Below are 24,580 nucleotides of genomic sequence, written 5' to 3'. Positions count from 1 at the left end.
AACCAATGATTTGTTCATTTCAAATTCCTTCTTTAGACAGCATAAGAGATGACTATACACATGGACCTCATCAGATGGAATACACAGAAATCAAAATGACTACATCTGTGGAAAGAGACGATGGAAAAGTTCCATATCATCAGCCAAAACAAAGTCAGGAACAGACTGTGGAACAGACCATCGATTACTCATATGCAAATTCAAACTGAAGCTGAAGGAAATGAAAACAAGACCACAAGAGCCAAAATATGACCTTGAATATGTCCCACCTGAATTTAGAGATCATCAGAAGACCAGATTTGATACATTAAACACTAAAGACTAAAGACCAGAAGAGTTGTGGGATGACACCAAGAACATCATACAGAAGAAAGCAAATGTCATTAAGAAGACAAGAAAGAAGGAAAAGGTCACAATGGATGTCAGAAGAGACACTGAAACTTGCTCTCCAGTGTAGAGATAGATGCTAAAGCAAATGGAAGAAGTGAGGAGGTAAAAGAACTGAACAGAAAATTTCATACAAGAAGACAAAGTCAAATATTACAACAAAATGTGCAAAGATCTGGAGTCAGAAAACCAAAAGGGAAGAACACGCTCAGCATTTCTCAAGCTGGGAGAACTGAAGAAAAAATTCAAGCCTCGACTTTTGTTACTGAAAGATTCTCTAGGTAAATTATTCAATGATGCAGAAAGTATCAAGAGAAGATGGAAGGAATACAGAGAGTCACTGTATCAAAAGGAAATGGTTGATGTTCAATCGTTTCAAGTGGCAGCATATGATCAAGAGCCAATGATACTGAAGGAAGAAGTCAAAGGTGCATTGAAGGAATTGGCAAAGAACAAGGAGGCACCAGGAATAGATGGAATAAAAATTGAAATCTTTCAAGAAAGTGAGGCAGCACTGGAGGCACTCACTCATCTCTGCCAAGAAATTTGGAAGACAAATATCTGGCCAACTGATTGGAAGAGATCTGTATTTGTGCCCATTCCAAAGAGAGGTGATCCAACAGAATGCGGAAATCATTGGACAATATCTTTGATATCTCATGTGAGTAAAGTTTTACTAAAGGTAATACAGAAATGGCTGCGAGCATACATTGACAGAGAACTTCCTAAGGTTCAAGCCAGATTCAGAAGAGGCCGTGGAATGAGGGATATCATTGCTGATGTCCGATGGATCTTGGCTGAAAGCAGAGAATATCAGAAAGATGTATACCTGTGCTTTACTGACTAGTCAAAGGCTTTCGATTGTGTGGATCATGACAAGCTATGGACAACATTGAGAAGTATGAGTATTCCAGAACACTTAATTGTGCTTGTGAGGAATCTGTACATGGACAAAGAGGCAGTTGTTTGAACAGAACATGGGAACACTGAATGGTTTAAAATTAAGGAAGGTGTGCAACAGGGGTGTATTGTTTCACGATACTTATTCAACCTGTATGCTGAGCAAATGATCCGAGAAACTGGATTTTATGAAGAAAAATGTGGCATCAGGATTGGAGGAAGACTCATTAACAACCTGCGATGTGCAGATAATACAACCTTACTAGCTGAAAGTGAAGAAGACTAAAAGACTTGCTGATGAAGATCAAGGACCATAGCCTTTAGTATAGATTGCATCTCAATGTAAAAAAAAAACAAAAATCCTCACCACTGGACCAATAATCAACATTCTTAGCAATGGAGAAAAGATTGAAGTTGTCAATGACTTCATTCTTCTTGTATCAACTATCAACACTCACAGAAGCAGCAGTCAAGAAATCAAATGACATATTGCATTAGACAAATCTGCTGCACAAGACCTTTTTAAAGTGCTGAAGAGCAAAGATGTCAGCTTGAGGACTACAGTGCACCTGACTTAAGCCATGGTATTTTCAATAACCTCACATGCATGTGAAAGTTGGACAGTGAATAAGGAAGACTGTAGAAGAATTGATGCCTTTGAGTTATGGTGTTGGAGGAGAATATTGAAAGTGCCATGGACTGCCAAAAGAACCAAGAGATCTGTTTTGGAAGAAGTGCAGCCAGAGTGCTCCTTGGAGGCCAAGATGGCCAAACTTGATCTCTCATACTTTGGACATATTGTCAGGAGGGACCAGTTTCTGGAGAAGGATATCATGTTTGGTAAGGTGGAGGGTCAGAGAAAAAGAAGAAGACCCCCAGCAAGATGGATTGGTAAAGTGGCAGCACCAATGGGCTCAAGCGTGGCAACAATTGTGACGCTGGCCCAGAACCGGGCAGTGTTTCATTCTGTTGTGTATAGAGTCGCTATGAGTCAGTACCGACTCGATGTCACCTAACAACAACAAGATCTGCTACAGAAATTTCTGATCATGTAAACCTTTCAGTATTCTAATCTCTGTAATAATTATTTCTTACCCCAATGAATAAACTGGACTTCTAGTTTTATACTGAACAAGTATAAGTAGAAAACAGGATAGAAAATAGGATAGCTAACCTCTCAAAGTCATAATAATCTGTTGTGGTGGCTTTAAAACACAACTGGAAATTCTTTATAACTCCTCTCATTGATGTGGACCTGTGTCTACCCTTCGAACCTGGCCAGGTCTTTGTGATTACCTCAAAGAATAGACAGACATGACCCTGTGTAACTTTAGAGGCTGTGATCAGAAAAGGCTACACAGCTTCTGCCAGCTGTTTATGGAACTCTCTTTCTGGGACCCTTCAGCTTTACCATAGGAAACACAGCTATCGTGGGGCTACCATATGATGAGACTGGCAGGAGTTGGGAAAGAATGCTGGCAGAGTCCTCAGATGTTTGAGCACTTCCAGCATAAGCATCAGACATGGAAGTGATGAAGCCTTCCTTTAAGATGACCTCAACCCCAGCCACCACCTACCTTTAACCACAGGAAAACCCCCAGCAAGATCTGCCTAACTAAGTCCAGTCAAATCTCAGATTCAAGAACAAAATAAATAACTGTTGCCATTTCCAGCCACTGTTCAGGTCTGTTATACAATAATAGATAACCAGAATATTTGTCTTCTTCTATTAACAACAGCAATGTTAACCCGAAGTGGTTAACATTGACAAACTAGACACTTGTCTGTTAGTTTGTCATACTGTGATAGATTGTGCGTTGCTATGAAGCTAAAACTTAGGCCACTGTAATTTTGAATGCCAGCAGGGTCACCTATAGTTGAAAGGTTTCAGGGAAGATTCCAGAGAGACTAGAAAGAAAGAGCAGCAGATCAATTCTGAATGGTTAGCCACTGAAAACCTTATGAATAGCAAAAGATCACTAACCGATACACAGCCCTTCAGGCAGGAAGGCACTGAAAATATGACTAGGGAAGAGTTCCCTCCTCAAAGAAGAGTTGATCTTGATGTGGACGGAGTAAAGTTTTGGGGACCTTCATTTGCTGATAGACTACAACTCAAAATGAGAAGAAACAGCTGCAAACATCCATTAGTAACTGGAACTCAGAATGCACGAAATATGGAACCAGGAAAACTGGAAGTTGTCAAAAATGAAGTGGAACACATAAAGCTTGGTATGAAAGAGCTGAAATGGACAGGTATTGGCCATCTGAATTGGAAAATCATATGGTTTACTATGTAAGAAATGACAAATTGAAGAGGAATGGTGTCACATTCATCATCAAAAAGAACATTTCAAGATCTATCTTGAAGTACAATGCTGTCTGTTATGGGATAATATCCATATACCTACAAGGAAAACTAGTTAATACCACTATTATTCAAATTTATACACCAATCGCTAAAGTCAGTGATGATGAAATTGAAGAACTCTATCAACTTCTTTGGACTCCTGCTGTGGTACTGTAGGATAAGCACTGGACTGCTAACAACAAGGTCAGCGTTTCAAACCCACCAGCTGCTCCTTGGAAACCTTGCATAAGGTCACTATGAGTAAGAACCAAATGCACAGCACTTAACAACAACCAACTTCTTCATTTTGAAACAGATTAAGCATGCAATGAAGATGCATTGATAATCACTGGTGACTGGAATGCGAAAGTTGGAAATGAAGTGGAAGGATCAGTAGTTGGAATATATGGCCTTAATAAAAATGATGCTGGAGATCACATGATAGAGTTCGTCAAGAATAATGACTTATTCATTGCAGGTACCTTTTTAAAACAACCTAAAAGGCAACTATACACCTGCACCTCACGAGATGGTATACACATGAAATTAACTACATCTGTGGGAAGAGACGATGGCAAAGCTCAATATCTATGCCAAAACTAGACAGAGGCATACTGTGGAACAAACCACCAACTACTCAGATACAAGTTAAGGCTGAAGTTTAAGAAAATTTAAACAAATTCTTAAGAGCCAAAAATGACCTGAAGTATATCCATCCTGAATTCAGAGACCATCTTTTTCTTTTTAAATTGTAAACTGAGTGATAGTGTACATGGGAGAACATAGGCTTTACACCATCGTTTCATTGCAATGATTACAATCTCCTCCATGCATCATCATTTAACAGCATTTGCTTCCATTCCCTTTGTTTTCCTTTTTTTGGGGGGTTGGGGTGGGGGTTGTGAGATGTACACAAACACACTCAGGAATATATAATAATTTAAACCACTAAAGGGCACGTTCTGCAAGCCTGCCTCCTGGCTGCCAGCACTCAGTACCTCTCTTTCCATGAGTCTAGAGTCCTCAGCTGTTCCCTTAGAGATGATTTTTTTTTTTTAATGTTTTATTGTGAATTATGTGATAGTTTACATGGGAGAACATTAGCTTTACATTCATCCTATCGTATGTCATTTCATTGCCATGGTTACAATCCCCTCCATGCATCATCAACCAACCAAAGGGTATATCCTCCAGGCCTGCCCTACGGTCATCAGGACACAACCCCTCTCCCTCTCTGGGGAGACCATCTTAAGAAATGTGATGCATTACACACTAATGACGGATGATCAGAAGAGTTGTAAGATGACACCAAGAACAATGAACATGAAGAAAGCAAAAAGTCACTAAAAAGACAGGGAAGAAAGAAAAGATCAAAACGGATGGCAGAAGAGACTCTGAAACTTGCTCTTGAAAGTAGGAAAACAAAAGTGAATGGAAAAAACGAGAATGTAAAAATGAGCTAACAGATCATTTAAAGGAGAAACAAGAGAAGCTGAAGCAAAGTTTTATAGTGAAATATAAAATTTCTATAGTGAAATGTGCAAAGACCTGGAGTTAGAAAACCAAAATGGAAGAACATGCTCAGCATTTTTCAAGCTGAAAGAATTAAAGAAAAAACTTTAAGCCTCCAGTTGCAATACTGAAGGATGCTATGGGCAAAAATACTGAACGATGCAGGAAGCAGCAAAAGAAAATGGAAGGAATACAAAGAAAAACTGTACCAAAAAGACATGGTTAATGGTCAACCATTTCAAGAGGTAGCATATGATCAAGAACTGATGGCATTGAAAGTAGTCCAAGCTGTACTGAAGGAATTGGCATAAAATAAGACTTCAAGAATTGACAGAATACAAATGGAAATGTTTCAAGAAACGAAACTGATGCAGCACTGGAGGTGCTCATTCATCTATTCCAAGAAATTTGGAAGACAACTACCTGGTCAACAGATTGGAAGAGATCCATATTTATTTGAATGGTAGAAACATAACTGCAGTTACTTTATAAGCTCTTCCTATGTGTCAGGCCCTGTGCCAGGCACACTGCAAACATCATAACATAATTCTTGCAATTACCCTGTAAGGAGGATATTAAGATCCTCGCTTTATAAATGAGGAAACAAGCTCTAAGAGAAATGAATAGGAAGGATAAGTGATACAGCTAGAAAGTGGCAGAATATGATTTTGAGCCCAGTGCCTGGCTGGACTCACTCTACCTGCCACGGATGGATTTCTCTTCTCTGTCTAATGTTGCCATTGAATGAATACGTAGATTAGAGCCCAAGTCTCTCTTGGGGCGAGGGAGCCCCTGATAACACTGTGGCAGTGCTGAAGGAACAGCTGTGTGGGTACCTCAGGAAGAAATAAGACCACATACCTAGATGCAGCTGGACATCTTTCACCTCCAGGGTGCTGGACTTGCGATGCCTGGCAAGCTGGCAGGCTGCTGTCACCACACTCTCGATAAAATCGTCAGCAATCTGCAGCAGCATCTGGGGAAGGCAAAAGTGTGGAAGAGTAACCATGACATTGGCAGAGTAGGCTCCTGTTGTTGGGACAACTGTTACCGGCTAGAATTACATAGTCAGTGAAGCCTGGAATCCATGAGACAGCCAGAAAATCAACATATGGGCTAAGGTCGAAAGGAAAAATGGGAAGGCAACAGAAATATTCTTTAACCCAGAACCAATGCAAATGACATGTCTCTAACGATATACTTTCTGCCCTTTCTATGCTCCAATGATCAACTACCCCAATCCCTGCCCTCACATTTTCTTTGGAATCAGGTGGGAAAACTAAAGTGAATCAACATGAAGAAAGCAAAAAGTCATTAATAAGACAGAAAAGAAAGAAAAGACCAAAATACATGTCAGAAGAGACTCTGAAAACTTGCTCTTGAATGTACAGAAGCTACAGCGACTAAAGAAATGATGAAATAAAAGAGCTGAACAGAAATTTTCAAAAGACAGCTCGAGAAGAAAAAGTAAAGAACTATAATGAAATGTACAAAGATTTGGAATTAGAAAACAAAAGGGAAGCAATGCTTGGCATTTCTTAAGCTAAAAGAATTGAAGAAAAAATTCAAGCCTCAATTTGTAATATTCAAGGATTCTATATGCAAAATATTAAATGGCACAGGAATCAAAAGAAAGAGGAAGGAATACACTGTATCAAAAAAAACTGGTAAGGTTCAACCATTTCAAAATTGGTAGCATATGGTTACAGAATTGAGGGTACTGAAAGAAGAAATCTAAGCTGCTTGGCCAAGAACAAGGCTCCAGAAACTGATGGAATACCAACTGAAATATTTCAACAATTGGATGCAACACTGGAAGCACTCACTCATCTATGCCAAGAAATCTGGAAGACAGCTACCTGGCCAAACAACAGGAAAAAACCCATATTTATGCTCATTCCAAAGAAAGGTGATCCCACAGAATGCAAAATTACCAAATAATATCATTAATATCACATGCATATTAAAAGTTTGCTGAAGATAATTCAAAATGGTTGCAGTAGAATGAGGATGAGTCAAAAATTATCTGTACTCTGATTGTAGAATTTATTTTAATCAACTTTTAGAAAAGATAAATACATCATTGTTCAATACAATCTCCTTGCTTTTCAATACACTTTGTCTATCTGTAAACAAGCTTTCATATCCCCTTATTAAAAAATGTTTTAGGCTGAGCTGCAAGCCACAAGTACATCACTCTCTTTACTTCTTCATCGGAGGTGAATTTTCATTCTCAAAGGGCTGCTTTCAGGGGACAAAATAGATGAAATTCCAATGGAGCAAGATCACGATTATAGGAAGGATGTTTAGCACCAATAGTGTGGACAGAGGTATGTGGACATGTACGATCATGCAAGATCACACTGTCCATGGATAGCACTCCACTGTGTTTAATCCAAAATTTAGGCTTCAGATCTTCAGTAAGCATCTCACTGTAATTAGCAGTGTTGATTGTTGAAACTTTTTCCTGATAGTTTTCCAATATTGGCCCTTGAGAATCCCAGGAACTGTAAGTATCAATTTCCCAGCTGACAGGTGACTTCTGAACTTTTTCTTGGTTGGCAATTGAGGATGTTCCTATTCCACACTCTGCCATTTACTCTCGACTCATAGTGATGAATCCATGTCTTGTCACCAGTAATGATTTTTTAAAAGAACTTTACCCTCTTTCAAGTTTTGGTCTAAATTTTGTTTGCAGATGCTATGTTCACACCTGCACAGCATGACCTTGAATGGAAACTGCTGATAAAACAGTGTAGACAAAGAAGTTTTAATATAACCAGAGTGTGGATAACTTTTTAACTCACCCTCATACATTGATAGGGAACTGCCAGAAATTCAAGCTAGGTTCAGAATAGAATGTGGAACCAGAGATATCACTGCTGACGTAAGATGATTCTTGGCTGAATGCAAAAAATACCAGAAGGATGTCTACCTATATTCTATTGACTGTGCAAAGGCATTTGACTGTATAAATCATAAATTATGGTTAACATTGTGAAGAATGGGGATTCCAGAATTGTGCTCATGAGGAACGTGTACATAGAGCAAGAAGCAGTTGTCCAAACAGGAAAGACAATACTATGTGATTTAAAAACAGAAAAGGTATGAGTCAGGGTTGTGTATCCTTTTCCCATACTTATTCAATCTATATGCTGAGCAAATAATCCGAGAAACTGGACTACAAGAAGAACCCAGCATCAGGATTAGATTAAGGCTCAATAACAATCTGAGATATGCAGATGATAAAACCTTGCTTGCTGAAAGTAGACAACAGCCTTCAGTATGTGTTATACCTTAAATAAAGAAAACAGAAATCCTCACAACTGGATCAATAAGCAACATCATAATAAAAGGATAAAATACTGAAGTTGTGAAGGGTTTCATTTTACTTGAATCCCCAATCAATACTCATGGAAGCAGCAGTCATCTGCATTGGGTAAATCTGCAAAAAGTGTTAAAGAGCGGAAATGTCACTTTGAAGACTAAAGTGTGCCTGACCCAAGCCAGAGTATGTTCAATCTCCTCATAGGTATATGTGAAAGCCAGACAATGAAAAAGAAGAACAAAGAATTTATGCATTTGAATGATGATGCTAGCAAAGGATACTAAATATACCACGAACAGTCAGAATACTCCTTAGAAATGAGGATGATGAGACTTTGTCTCATTTACTTTGGACATGCTATCAGGAGTCCTGGTGTGGTGTTGTAGTTATATAAGCATTTGGCTACTAAATGCAAGGTCATGGGTACAAACCTACCAGCTGCTCCTTGGAAACCCTATACAGGGTCACTATGAATCAAAATCAACTCAACAGCACTTAACCACAACAATAACATCAGGAGGAACCAGTCCCTGGAGAAGGATAGCATGCTTGGTAAAGCAGAGTCAGCGAAAAAGGGAAAGACCCTCACTGAGATAGAGCGACACAGTGGTTGCAATAATGAGCAAAAACATAGCAGTGATTTTAAGGATTGTTGTTGTTGTTAAGTGCCGTCGAGTTGATTCAGATTCATTGTGTAGGGTTTCTGAGGAGTGGCTGGTGAGCCTGAACTGCTGACCTTCCGGTTCAAACCGAATTTGCAGTCCAGCACATTAACCCACAGTGCCACACCAAGATTCTATTGTAAGGATAGTGCAGTGTTCTTTTTCTGTTGGACACAGGGTTGCTATGAGTTAGAACTGACTCAATGGACTGACCCAAAAGCACCTAACAATAGTGCACACCAGGCAAACCCATCAATCAGTACATTCTGCTTCAATCAGCTTTTTAGTGGCTCATTTCTTAATAATGGATAGCCAGTATTTCATCAGACATTTAAATAAAGTCTCCAACACTAAAAAGAAAATAAACAAATCAAAAAAGGAAACTAAGGCAATGCAGAGACAATAATAAAAATGTCAGTAAGTATGTATAATACCCTCAGAGAGAGATAAGATATTACAACCATAAAAGAACAGAGTGACTTTGGGGGGGGCAGGGGAGTCAACAAGAAAAAGTTCTTGGAAATAAAAATTTTCATAACCAAAATTTTAAATAATTAAAAGGATTTTTAGAAGACAGCATAAAGGAAATTTCCCCAGAAAACAGAACTTAAAAAGATGTGAAAAATGGAGAGAAAAGATTAAAACAAAAACAAAAACAAAAACAAACCTACGAGGATTAACCCAAAAGAATCAATATCCAACCAAGTGTTATTCCAGAAAAAAGGTAAAGCAAAGGAGAAGAAATTATCAAAAAAGTCATTGTTGTTAAGTGCATCGAGTCGGATCTAACTCATAGCGACCCTGTATACAATGTTTCTAAGAAATAGCTGGTGGTTTGAACCACCGATCTTGTGGTTAGCAGTCCAGTATTTACTTATCCTTGAAGGAGTCCCGGTGTGGCTCTGTAGAATAAGCACTGGATGTTTGAATTGCAGGGTTAGTAGCTAAAACTCACCAGCCACTCCTTGGAAACACAAGCCACTCCTTGGAAATACAAGGTTGCTAAGAGTAGGAACTGACTCCATAGCACTTAACAACAACTAATTTATCCTACAGCGCCACACCAGGACGAAAAAAAAGTAATATATATTAAAAAGAAATACTTAGATGTAGCTGGTGGCAATGTAAAATGATGCAGTGCTTTAAAAATACAGTCTAAAAAAGGTTAAACATGGTTACCATATGACCCAGAAATTCCAATCCTAGTTATATACCTAAGAGAAATGAAAACATATGTCCACAGAAAAACTTGAGCATGAATGTTCAGAGAGCTATTATTTATAATAGCCCAAAAGTAGAAACCACCCAAATATCTAGTCATAGATGAATGGATAAACAAAACATGTATTATTCCTACAATGCAATTATTATTCAGTCATAAAAGAAATTAAATGCTGACAAATGCTATAACATGAATGAACTTTGACAGCATTAAGCTGTTGTTAAGTGCTGTCCTGTTGGTTCTGACTCATAGCAACCCTTTATAGGGTTTCCAAGGAGCTCCTGGTTGAGTTTGACCCACCAACCTTGTGGTCAGCTGTCCAGTGCTGATCCTACAGCACCACACGAGGATTCCACATTAAGCTGTAGTTACAGCTAAAACTTTTTAAAAATGATTGCCTGAGTAGCACACTGTGCCTTTTTGACAGGCAAACGTAGCAGCAGCTACTAAGTATAAAGCTAGATCACTTGTGTAAATTATCCCATGAGATCCTCACAATAAATCTCTAGTGAATATCATCAGACCCTACCAACACAGGAGGAAATTGAGGCTCAGAAAGCCACAGGTTCAGAAACTTGTCCACAGTCGCAAAGCTGGTAAATGGTAGAGTCAATTTCAAATTCAGATTTTCTGCCACTCAAGTCTGTACTTTTAATGGCTATGTTATGTGTATCAGCTCTCAGGGGCACAGTCACTTCACTGGGATATCCAACCCCATCTTACCTCTTCCACATCTTCATCCAACTGCTCATTAGGATCCACTTCTCTTACTAAGTCTTGCAATTTCTTCTTTGTCAATACCTAAAGTTAACCATGTATTGAAAAGACAAAATAGCACATTACCCTATAGAGAACACTGTCAAATCGTTTAGTTTCTACTTTCCAAAAAGTTCACAGTCTGATCTACCTTGTGGTGATGGTGTTACAAGAATACATTCTCAAGAGAGCAGCAGTCTGGGCAAAGGCAGAAACAGTAGTTTGAAAGAGAGGTCAGCATCCAACTGTCACGGAGTTTATTTAAACCTCATTTCTCTTTCTCACTGTGCCTCATCATCTCCCAACATTAAGCAAGTTGCAGTTCTCTGACCATCACAAATTGTGCCATGAGTGTAGTTTTTAGACATTCTCTTCCTTGGTTTTTCCTATCTGCTCAGCTCATGGCTATCCTAGCCCAGTCAGGTGAAAGTAACCACTTGTTCCTTTGGTATGCTGCATTTTTCCATGTTTGCCTGTCTCTGACTTAACAGGTAAGCTGTAAACATGTGCTCATCTCTGTATCACTAAATATTTATATAGTATGGAAAACTATTACTCTTCTTTCTTTAGAGGAATATTATATAACATATGTGGGCCATTAAAAAATGATCAAAACACATACAGTATATGCTAACCACGGTTATTTTGGGGTAGAGGTAGTAGAATTATATACTACTTATTCTTTCTATATTTCTCAAGTGTCTGTAATAAATATGAATAGCTTTGGAAATAAGAAAATAATTTCTAAATTTGTGTTTGTTGATGGAATCACTCTTCATTTATTTTTCTTCAGTTTACCATTATCATCTAATTTAAGGCTTCACTACATGCCTTGATTTACTGCAACAGTCTTATTTAAACATTATCTTCCTCTAAGTCTATATCTTTTCCTACTGGTCTTGTCTCCTTACCCAAGTTAATCCTTCTATAACATTTTGTTTTGTAGGCTATCTTATTCTGCTATTAGAAACTTGCAAAGACTAAAAGTTCCAATGTAAACTTACTAAAGGAGCCCTGGAAGTACTTACAGAGGGAGTACTGGGCTGCTGATTGCAAGGCTGGCAACCACTCGCAGGAGAAAGATGAGGCTCTCTGCTCCTACAAAGACTTCTATCTTGACATAATCCTACCTGTACAGTTTTATCTCCTTCTATTCTTTAACAAACTATAGTCAGTAAATGTTGGTCTTCTATCTCCTCAACTCTCCACCTTCACCTTTGCTAGTCCCTCCACTATTCCATTGCAATGTTAGCTCCACATCCAAGAAATGGATCAAACTTATTTCTGTTTCTCTGGAGGGCAGAATCAGAGGTCAGAGTTTAGAATTATTGCAAAAATTAATAATGGAAGCAATTTTAAGAACTAGAAAGAGAACTTTCATTATTGTTGTTGTTAAGTGCTGTATAGTTAGTTCCAACCCACAGCCATTCTGCATAGGGTTTCTGAGAAGTAGCTGGTGAACTTGAACCGCCAACCTTGTGGTTCAAGCCAACTTTGTAGTCCAGTGCATTAACCCACAGCACCATAAATATTTTAACTATATATATATATGTATCTATATCTATAATATATACATATTATTTAACTACATACACACATACACACACACTCACATATACATACATACAAGACTGAACTGCAATGTTAGCAGTTCAAACCTACCGGCTGCTCCTCATAGACCCTATATAGGGTTGCTGAGTTGGAACCAGCACGTAACACCATATATATATATCCTTGTGTGGCACTATAGGATCAGCACTGGACTATGAACCACAAGGTCGGCAGTTTAAACCCACCAGCTGCTTCTCGGAAAGCCTATACAGGTCGCTATGAGTTGGAACTGACTCCATAGTACTTAACAACAGCAGCAACATATATATGTATACACACAAACATACATACACATGAGGGTAAGTCAAAAAGTATTGCTACAAAATCATATACACTTTTATTAAAAATGGAAGTGTCAAAATGTGAAGTTAACATATCTTCCATCTAGGTCTATACACTTCTGAAGGTGGTGTTTCCATCTCTCTAAGCCTTCCCTGAAGAACTCTGCACTCTTCGATTTATACCAAATCAAAACAACAGTTGTGGTATCCCCAAGGGACTCAAATTGTGTTTCTTTTCAATGTTCTTTGAGTTTGGGGAACAAAAAGAAATCTGAAGTGGCAAGATCAAGGCTGTAGGATGGCTAGGGTACGGTTTCTCAATGAAATTCTCTTAGGACAGCCCTTGCTACCCTTGAAGAATGAGAAGGAACTTTGTTGTGATGGAAAAACATCCTCAGTGCAATTTTCCTAAAACTTCTTCCTAATAAGCCCCATGGTCATCCCATGTCCTTGAAAAAAACAACAACAACAAAAACTATCAAGATTATTCCCTTTGGAAACATTATAACCTTTAGAGCCAACCTCTGTGCCTTGAATTTAACTGGTCCAGCAAATCCCACTGGAAGTTACTGTTTTGATTGGACCTTGCTCCTTGGATCATATTGGTAAATCTAAGACTCGTCCTGATTATGACTCATTCCATAAAATTGTATTCATTAGTTCCCATCTTGTATTAAAAATTTTTTAAAAATCAGCACTTTGAACTATGCTTTATTTTGGAATCCTACATATAGGGTCTCCATAGGTTGGAAACGACTGGATGGCACTTTACAACAAGAAGACTAAAGAGTCCTGGTGTGGCTCTGCAGGTTAATGCGTTGGACTGCAAGGTTTCTTTGAACCACAAGGCTGATGCTGACTCGTAGGGCCACTATATAGGGTTTCCAAGGAGCAGCTGGTGAACTTGAACTGCCGACCTTGTGGTTCAAATTGACTTTGCAATCCAGTGTATTAGCCCACAGTGCCACACCAGGAACTCTAGTAGTAATACTTTTTAACTTATCCTCATATATCCACATAGATACATATATAACAGCAATGAAAATTAATAAAGAGACCTTTTTTTCAGCTGAGAGAAAGAGGTATAGTATCTAAGATGGACAGCTCTCAAGCATTACTGATTCAAATAACACGCAAAAGGTGTCTACAGAGAGCAGACCAGTAAGAGGATGATACCTGGTTGTTTTCAGGGCTGAGTCGCCCTCCTGTGCCAGGAGTTCCTGGGATCTTTACTACTGCAGTGCTATTGGCCATGGAGCCTTGTGGAGGGGTGCTGGCGGGTTCCGGTTTTATGGATGAGAAATTGGAGAGGTTGATGAGGGCTGAGGGGCCAAACTGGTTCATAATCTGTTGAGCTTTGGACTTCAGCTCATAGAGCTTATCAAGATCTTGCTTCTTTTTGGAGTTGTGAGGACCAAGGCCAATCAACTGCAGATAGAAAACATGAAGATTAGCTCTAGCAGCAACTGCAATAAAGGATGAGTTTTTAAAGTAAAATTGAATGCAGTCTTTGAGGGTCTTGCGTATATCTGGGATGGTGACATTTGATACCTGCACATGCAAAACAGGAAGTGAAGACTGTTTGTTACTCTCACCTGATATCCAGAAACCATCTCGTCTCCAAAAGCTAAACTCAATAATCCACATATTGAAATGAGGAAGAAAGTAAATAAAATGAGGAGTCTTGTGTTATTAAAATGAGCAAAACATTTTGGAGTACTTTATAAAAACAGAATACTTCCTTAAGTACTACATGCATATTTTTAAGCATCAAATGTTAAATCCAAATAAATCATGGCACAATCACATACTTAAAACTCAGTCAGAAAACCGATTAGCTTATTTTGGCATTTCAAAACATGCTTAAGTCTATGTCAGGCTATGCTCAATCAACACAACTTTAGCATTGTTAAAAGTAAGCTCTTCTTTATTATCAAAATCAATTTTTCTTTGAATGCTAGCAGTCTTTAACTATGTGCACAGTCCCCAGTCTAGAGCTGCTGGGACTCTTAAATGTTAGTCTATGAGGTTGATTCTTGGACATCGGTTTGAGGTCATCAGGGTCAGAAGCACATTCACCAAGTTCTGCACACAGCAGCCTCACAGGGCTTACTTACAGCTATCTGAGTGTCTAAATCTTTAATTACATCAGCCACGGCTGTGAGCCCGGAAAAATGAGAAGCAGCCATTTTCAAAAAACTACCTGTAAATGAATAACCAGCATCAAGCACCACCCTGCTACAGAACCATTGCCGATCTTCACCAACCAGTCCCATATGGGTGCCAGGAAAACCATCTCCATCTCTTCATACAAAATTTTTAAAATTAGTTAATGACTGTACATATAGACTACCTTTGTACAGTTTGAGTGTTTCATGGTTAGAGATAAACTAGCAGCACATGAAACACATTACTGGGCAAAGCTTTAACTTACAGGAATCATGTCTTTCAATGGCTTTCAGAGTTGGGAAAGCTTAGCAACCTGAATGTGAATCTGTTTCCATTCTACTCTTGCCCCTATAGAAAAAGTTCTTCTCCATCACACTGTGTTCCAACATATGTTTTAATACATGCATTCATCTTAACTCGGCTTATTCTCAATATAAACAACTCACCATACACTAGTTAAATGGCCAAGGGAAACTAGGCTGACTGGTTGGCTAAGAGCCAGTTGGAGGGGCCAGCATAGTACCCAGATAACTTATTTTTTAAAGCACATGTGGCTCAGACCTCCTTCTCCTCTACCCACAAATGCTACCAATGCATTAGGAAAAACATCATTAGGAAAAGATTAACATGGAAATAATTACTGTAATGATACAAAAGTAATCTCTTCTAATGCAAATTTTTGGAAATTTATTAAAGATTATCAAACTGTATCCTAGTTCACGGCACTAATTGTTACTCTAGCCTCACATTGAAAAATACTGGTTCTTGGAAAACAGGGCACATGAAAAAAAGCACAGTGGGTTTTTCCCGTATGGGCTTTTTTTTCATGTGCCCTTTTTACCTGGTACCAGTATTTTTCAATGCAAAACTTAAGAAAAAAATCCATTGTGATAAATGCACACAGAGTCATGGTATGGTGCTGCAGGGTAAGCACTGGACTACTAACCACAAGATCAGTGCTTCAAACCCACCAGCTGCTCCTTCACTAAGAATTGGACCCAACTTGATAGAACTTAATAACAACTCTTTTTTTTTTTTTTGTATCCAAAATATGTTTACTGGAATGGTTTCCCACTCATCTACCTTTGGAGGGCATTCAGCGCTGCTTTCGTGTGAAGGAGCACCCTTCTGTATGCCTCGCTTTTCCTCCTGTAGGCTCATATGGTGGTGGAGGTGGTTATGTGCCGTGGAGTCGGAACTGACTCATAACGACCCTGTACAGGGTTTCCGAGGCTGTAAATCTTTACAGGAGCAGAAAGCCTCATCTTTCTCCGGCGGAACAGCTGGTAGTTTCAAACTGCTGACCTTACGGTTTGCAGCCTGATTCATAACCACTACGCTACCAGAGCTCCTTTGGACAGTGGCAATTTTATAGCAACCTAGGCATTTCACATCCATGAAGCAGAACTGGGGCTCGGCACCAGGCACTTCTTGCATTTCCTCTTCTGGAGAGGGATGAAGGAGATCCTTTGCAAGAGGCGTGGTTACATGTAGCCTTTCCGGTGGCATGACTTCTGGAAAGCCCTAACCCTAACCTTAATTAGTATGTGTTTTTCCTGTGTGGATTTTTTTCATGTGTTTTTTTTTTTCCTGGTTATCAAAAGTAATGCTACTTCTCAAATAATATTCTCACATCCTTTATAGGACTGACTTTGTGAACAGAACTGAGTATTGCTCAAAATAAGTAGATTCTTTTGGGGAAAGTGAAAAAAAAAGTGAAGATTTCAATATAATGGGTATTTATGTAATAAGATCTGGAGGGGGAAAAAAATACCCTATACACCAAAACCAAAACACAATCCACTGTCTTCAAGTCAATTCCAACTCACAGTGAGAACAGGGGAGAATAGCCCCACAGGGTTTCCAAGGCAGTCGTCCTTTCAGAAGCACACTGCTACATCTTCTTCCCACAGAACAGCTGGTGGGTTGAAAACCCTGACCTTAATCTTTTCATTATTATTGAACACTTAACCACTCCCCACCAGGGTTCCCTATAACTTATATGTTGATGATGGTAAGTGCCTTGGAGACAGCTCAGAGTCATAGTGACCCTGTATAGGGTTTCCAAGAAGCAGCTGGTGAATTTGAACCACTGATCTCATGGTTGGTAGTCCAGTGCTTATCTTACAATGCTACACCAGGAATCTACTGCCTATACTGTTAACGTGCCGTTGAGTAGACTCCAACCCATAGCGACCCTGTAGAGAGTTTCCAAGAAGCTGCTGATGAACTGCCAACCTTGCAGTTCAAACAACTTTGCAGTCTGATGTATTAGCCCACAGTGCCACACCAGGACTCCACTGCCTATATACACAGTACTAAATATGGATAACTACAGTTCAAATTAGGAATGAACCATATAGAATAGTTTCAATGGAAGTTACTTTAATGAAGTAAGTGGAATCTCTATGACATGAGAAAAAAATCAAAGTTCTCCCTCAAAAACTAGACTGCAGTTTGCTATAATTATTGACCTTCTGAATCTTCAATAACTGGCAAAACAAAGCCAATGCTAATCAAACACCCATCATCAGATTGCCACTATCCTGTTTCCTAGACTGTCCCTTTACAAGGCTGGATTTGAAATATTGTAACATATTACCGTGTGTTTATACAACTGTCAGTTACCCGTGGATGGCATACATGCGTAAGTGCTTACCTAATAGTTGAAAGGCTGGTGGTTCAAACCCACCCAGAGGCACCTAAGAAGACAACCTGGCAATCTGATTCTGAAAGATCACAGCTTTAAAAGTCCTATGAAGCAGTTCCATTCTACACACATGGGGTCATCTTGAGTCAGAACCCACGGCAGCTAACAACAACATGCAATTGTCAAACTCCACACATGGAACATTAAAGATCTGTATATTTTAATCATTTTAAGTGTTAAATTCAGTGACATTAATTTTTTCACCATGTTGTGCTACCATCACTAACCACTTCCAACTCACTCAACACCTCAAACAGAAAATCTTGGTGATGTGGGTTTGGTTTCAGACCACTGCAATACAGTAAATATTGTAATAAATCATGTCATATGAATTATTTGTTTTCCCAGTATGTATAAAAGTTATGTTCAATAGAGTCTGCCACTATTAGCTGTATGTACTTCAGTTTCTTCATCTGAAAAATGGGGTTAATAATAATATGCCTCGTGGGGTTATGACAACTTAAGGCTTTGTAAGTGTCTGAAGCACTTAGAAGAGTGAGTGGCACATGGTAAGCATTAATAAATGTTTGTGAATATTATATACATGCTCTCCTCTATTCTAAATTTTTTTCTCCCACCCAGTTATTAACCCTGTACACATCTTCATATGCTGGTGGCATTGTATAATCACTTTTATGGTTTCAGAATTTAAAAAGTAAATAAACTGGATTGAGGGAGGGGGGGTAAAAAAAAACACCAAAAAACGGTTCTTGCAAGTGGTCAGCAAGAGACTAGGGAGAGGCACTGTGCCACAGGGAAGCTCCTAAGCAGGAGACTGGATACGGGATACCATCCTAGTTCTGCCATGTGGACTCTCTTTTATCAGAGTTTTTATATCTGTAATTAGGAGCAGTTTATCAACTATCACTAATTAAACCATCAAGTATTTTGAAATGGTATCATTCTCTACCTCATAATTTGGTGTAAATAAGTTTTAATCACTTGCTTATAGTATAGGCTAGCTGACTGTGGAAAAAAACTACGTTAGCTCAATTCCCCTAGTCATCTAGTTCACGTACAATTGTAAAGGTAATCCAATTTAAGTCCTTGTTCTTCCAATTTATACCTTTGTTATTCAAGTTGCTCTTTCTTGGCCTCCTAAATTTGAAATTAAATATATCTTACTTACTGCATCACATATAAAAGTTATAAACAAGTCTTGTTTTTCTGTCATGATCTATGCTTCTGTGAAAATGCAAGAATTTAGCTCTCCCAAAATATCACACTCTGTAAGTACCCTAATTAATTGCAGTATTGGACTTTAGGAGAAGTTTTAAAGGGGAGGGAAGAATGTCTTCTAGTCAAAGATCTGCTTTGTATAATTTCATTTTGCTAATGGGCAAGCTGAGATGTGGAGAGAAATCCATTGAGAAAAGTTTGCTGTTATGGTTAAGGGCCGTTGAGTGGGTTCCAGTTCATAGCGACCTGTATAGGATTTTCCAAGGAGCGGCTGGTGAGTCTAAACCTACAACCTTGTGGTTAGCAGTCAAGTACTTATCCTACAGAGCTATACCTGGACTCCATTTAGAAATGAAGAGGCACATTAACTGGCTTTGACTGGTGCCACTTATTCGACCTTTATGCTGAACAAATAATATGAGAAGCTGGGTTATATGAACAAAAATGTGGCATCAGGATTGGAGGAAAACTCATTAACAACCTACAGTTGATACAACCTTGCTTGCTGAAAGTGAAGAGGATTTAAAACATTTACTGCTGAAGATCAAAGAGTGCAGCCTTCAGTATGGATTACATCTCAATGTAAAGAAAACAAAAATCTTCACCACTGCACCAATAAACAACATTCTTATCAATGGAGAAAAGATTGAAGTTGCCAAGGACTTCATTCTTCTTGGATCAAATATCAACACTCACGGAAGCAACAGTCAAGAAATCAAAGGACGTATTATTGCATTAGGCAAATCTGCTGCACAAGACCTTTTTAAAGTTTTGAAGAGCAAAGATGTCAGCTTGAGGACTAAAGTGCACCAGACCCAAGCCATGGTATTTTCAATAACCTCATATGCATGCTAAAGTTGGACAGTGAATAAGCAAGACTGTAGAAGAATTGATGCTTCTGAGTTATGGGGTTAGAGGAAAATACTGAAAGTGCCATGGGCTGCCCGAAGAACCAATAGATCTGTTTTGGAAGAAGTACAGCCAGAGTGCTTGTTGGAGGTCAAGATGGCCAAACTTCATCTCTCATACTTTGGACATATTGTCAGGAGGGATCAGTCGCTGGAGAAGGATATCATGTTTGGTAAGGTGGAAGGGTCAGAGAAAAAGAGGAAGACCCCAAACAAGATGGATTGGCCAAGTGGCAGCATCGATGGACTCAAGCGTGGCAGCGGTAATGAGGTTGGCCCAGGATTGGGCAGTGTTTCATTCTGCTGTGCATGAGGTCGCTATGAGTCAGTACTGACTCAATGGCACCTAATAACAACAACAACAACAACAACAGGGGATATCAAGTATCATGTGCTTTCTAATTTAACCTACTTGAACCTCTCTGAGACTATTTCCTTATCTGTAAAATGATACCAACAATATCTAACTTGTGGGGCTAGGATCATTAAATGATATGAGGGGGCTTCAAAAAGTTGATGGAAGAAATCTAGTATCTTTTCATTCCATTTTTTTCCACAAACTTTTCAAAGCCCCCTTATATAACCTTCAAAAGTGCTTATGATCTCTAAAGGATGAGTTGCTGTTGTTAGGTGCTGTCAAGGTGACACTGACTCACAGCAACCCTATCCACAACAGAACAAAATACTGCCCAGTCCTGTGCCAATCTCAAAATCCTTGCTACTTGAGGCCCTGGCTGCTGCCACTGTACCAATCCATCTCATTGGGGGCGGGTTCCTCTTTTTCGCTGACTCACCACTTTACCAAGCTTGATGTCCTTCTCTAGGAAATGGTCCCTCCTAACAGTATGTCTGAAGTATGAGAGACAAAGTTTGGCCATATTGGCATCTAAGGTACATTCTGACTGTGCTTCTTCCAACACAAATTTATTTGTTCTTTTGGCACTTTTAATATTTTCCACAAACACCATAACTGAAATGCATAAATTCTTCTATGATCTTTCTTATTCACTTATTCTTATTCACTTATACCATAGCTTGATCAGGCTCACCTTAATCCTCAAACTCACATCTTTGCTCGTCAACATTTTAAAGAGGTCTTCTGCAGCAGATCTGCCTAATGCAATATGTTGTTTAATTTTTTGATTGCTGTTTCCATGAGTATTGATGATCCAAGCAAAATGAAGTCTTTGACAACCTCAATCTTTTCTCCATTTATCTGGATGTTGTTTATTGGTCCAGTGGTGAAGATTTCCAGCAAGGCTGTATCATCTGCATATCGCAGGTTGTTAATGAGTCTTCCTCCAATCCTGATGCCACATTCTTCTTCATATAATCCAGTTTCACTGATTATTTGCTCAGCATACAGACTGATAAATATGGTAAAAGAAGACAACCCTGGAGCACATCTTTCCTAATTTTAAACCATTCAGTGTTCCCTTGTTCTGTTCAAACAACTGTCTCTTGGTTTATGCACAGGTTCCTCATGAGGACAATCTAAGTGTTCTAAAATACTCTTTCTCTGCAATGTTGTCCATCGTTTTTCATGATTCACACAATTGAAAGCCTTTTTGTAGTCAGTAAAGCACAGGTAAACATCTTTCTCTGCTTTAAACTAAAATCTGACATCAGCAATGATATCCAGTTTGAACCCCTGGCAGTTCCCTGCAAATATTCTATTGCAGCCATTTAAAAATTATCTTTAGAAAATTTTTAGTTGCATGTGGTATTAATAATTGTCCAATGATTTCTGCATTCCATTATGTCACTTCTCTTTGTTATGGACACAAATATGAATCTTTTTCAATTAGCTGTCTTCTAAATTTCTTGACATAAATGAGTGAGTGCCTCCAGTGCTACATCAGTTTGTTGAAAGATTTCTATTTGTATTCCATCAATTCCCAAGTCTTGTTCTTTACCAGTGCCTTCAGTGCACCTTGGACTTCTCCTTTCAGTTCCATTGGCTCTTGGTTATATGCTACCTCTTGAAATGGTTGAACATCGACCATTTCTTTTTGGTGACTATGCATTCCTTCCATCTTCTTTTGACACTTTCTGCATCATTCAATATTTTGCCCACAGAATCCTTCAGTATAGTAATCAGAGGCTTGAATTTTTCTTCAGTTCCCTTAGTTTGAGAAATGCTGAGTGTGTTCTTCCCTTTTGGTTTTCTAACTCCAAGTCATTTCATTATAATATTTGACTTTGTTTTCTTAAGCTGCCTTTGAAATCTGTTCACTCTTTTACTTCATTTTTTCCACTTGCATTAATATCTTTACATTGGAGAGCAAGTTTCAGTCACTCAGGACATCTTTTTCTTTCTTGTCTTCTTAATGATCTTTTGCTTTCTTCCTGTATGATGTTCTTAATGTCATCCCACAACTCTTCTGGCCTTTGGTCATTAGTGTATAATTCATCAGATCTGTTTTTGAGATGATCTTTAAATTCAGGTGGGATATGTTCAAGATCTTATCTTGGCTCTTGTGGACTTGTTTTAATTTTCTTCAGCTTCAGCCTGAAATTGCATACGAGCAATTGATGGTCTGTTCCAGTCTGCCCCTCTCTTGGCTGATAATCTGGAGCTTTTCCACAGATGTAGCCAATTTGATTTCTGTGTATTCCGTCCGCTGAGGTCTATGTGTATAGTCATCTTTTATGTTGCATAAAAAAGGTATTTGCAATGAAGAAGTCATTGGTTTTGCAAAATTCTATTATGCAAACTCCACCATGGCCATATTTTCCAACTACTGATACTTCCCTGTTGTTTCCAACCTTTGCATTCCAATCACCAGTAATTATCAATACATGTGAATTCTCTTTAGCAAAAAACTTTTTCAGACTTTAGAAGTTGGTAGAATTCTTTAATTTCATCATCACTAGCTTTAGTGGTTTGTGGGTAAATTTGAATAATAGTTGTATTAACTGGTCTTCTTTGTAGGTATATGGATATTATTCTATCACAAACAGCATTGTACTTCATGATAGATCTTGAAATGTTCTTTTTTATGATGAATGTGACTCTATTCCTCTCAATTTGTCATTCCCAGCACCGTAAACCATTGATTGTCAGATTCAAAATGACTAATACCAGTCCATTTCCGCTCACTAATGCCAAGAATATTGATCATTATGCATTCTATTACTCTTTTGACAACTTCCAATTTTTCTAGATTCATACTTGTACATTTCAATTATAAATGGATGTTTACAGCTGTTTCTCCTTATTTTGAGTTGTGCCCCATCAACAAATGAAGGTCCTGAAAGCTTTACTCCATTCCTGTCATCATGGTCAACTCTACTTTGAGGAGGCAGTACTTTCCTAGTGATATTTTGAGTGCCTTCTAACCTTAGAGGCTCATCTTCCAGCACTATGTTGTTGTTAAATGCCGTCAAGTGATTCTTACTCTCTGTGACCCTGTACAGGGTTTCTAAGGAGTAACATGTAGATTTGCACTGCCGACTTTGCAGTTCACACTGACCTTGTGGTCAAGTGCTTATCCTATAACACCACACCAGGACTTCAGTATTCTGGGGCTCTTCACCATGTTTCAATAGTCAATATTCTGGTGCTATCTGACAGTGTTGCACTGTTACTTATAAGGTTTTTAGCGACTAAATATTCAGAAGTAGTCTGTCTTTCTTTCTTCCTAGTCTGTCTTGGTCAGGAAGCTCAGCTGAAACCTGTCCACCATGGGTTGCCCCGCTGGTATTTAAAATACCAGTGACACAACTTCCAGAACCACAGCAACATGCAAGCCACCACAGTAGGACAAGTGGTGGTAAAGCTGAGTAGGTTTCAATAAAGGATTGTTATTAAAGAAGGAAGTGACTGAGTTAGTATATTGGAGAAGGCTAGTGACTGCTCCAAGTGTCTGCTATCCTCATCTAAAAGCAGCCATTTCCAGTAAGTGCTTATGTTAAGAAGTACAGGCCAAGAACCTTATTGCTTTAGCTTTAACATTTAGTTCCTTAATCCGATTAATTTTGCATGTGGTATGACATAGGGTTCCTGCTTCATTTTTCTGTGTGGAAATCCAATTTTGCCAGTACTATAAGTTGAAGAGACTGTTCCTTCCCCATCTAATGGACTTAGCTCCCTTGTCAAAGATCAGATGTCCACAGATGTTATGAATTTATTTCTAAGTTCTCAATTCTATTCTATTTTTCTATGTGTTTATCACTAAATCAGTTGTTCTTAAGTACCATTGAGTCCGTTCCAACTCATAGTGACCCTCCATAGAGTTTCCGAGGAGCAGCTGGTGGGTTTGAACTGCTGTTCAGTTTTATCCTACAGCACCACACCATACTTCATTAAACCAGAATGTTTTGGTTACTGTGGCTATATGTTTTGAATTCAGGACACATGAGGTCTCCTACTTTGTTCTTCATAACTGCTTTGGCTGTTTGTACCTCTTTCCTTTCTGTACAAAGTGTAAAATTAGTTTTTCCATTTCTGTAAAGAATGTTGTGATTTTGAACAGGAATGCATTGAACATATAGATCACTCTGGGTAGCACTGAGATTTTCACTACAGTAAGTCTTCTTATCCATGAGCATGAAATGTCTTTTACTTGGGTCTCTTGCAGCAATGTTTTATACTTTTCATTG

The 24,580-nt window shown here is 38.7% G+C and overlaps 1 protein-coding gene across 1 annotated transcript in view; it reads right to left on the bottom strand.

The window, feature by feature from the left end:
- TAF12 (TAF12 RNA polymerase II, TATA box binding protein (TBP)-associated factor, 20kDa) overlaps positions 1 to 24,580 on the bottom strand; it is a 36,932-nt gene that overhangs the window by 4,992 nt on the left and 7,360 nt on the right. Inside the window, exons 2-4 of the mRNA XM_006862214.1 lie at positions 14,186 to 14,437; positions 11,085 to 11,162; positions 6,011 to 6,125 (exon numbers count right to left, since the gene is read on the bottom strand). Coding sequence (XP_006862276.1) covers positions 6,011 to 6,125; positions 11,085 to 11,162; positions 14,186 to 14,353 — 361 coding nt within the window. The 5' untranslated portion in view covers positions 14,354 to 14,437. The remainder of the gene's footprint in view (positions 1 to 6,010; positions 6,126 to 11,084; positions 11,163 to 14,185; positions 14,438 to 24,580) is intronic.

This window comes from Chrysochloris asiatica, unplaced genomic scaffold (genome assembly GCF_000296735.1).
Source record: "Chrysochloris asiatica unplaced genomic scaffold, ChrAsi1.0 scaffold00047, whole genome shotgun sequence".
NCBI classification, from domain to species: domain Eukaryota; kingdom Metazoa; phylum Chordata; class Mammalia; order Afrosoricida; family Chrysochloridae; genus Chrysochloris; species Chrysochloris asiatica.
This window is presented reverse-complemented; position numbering and strand designations above follow the sequence as displayed.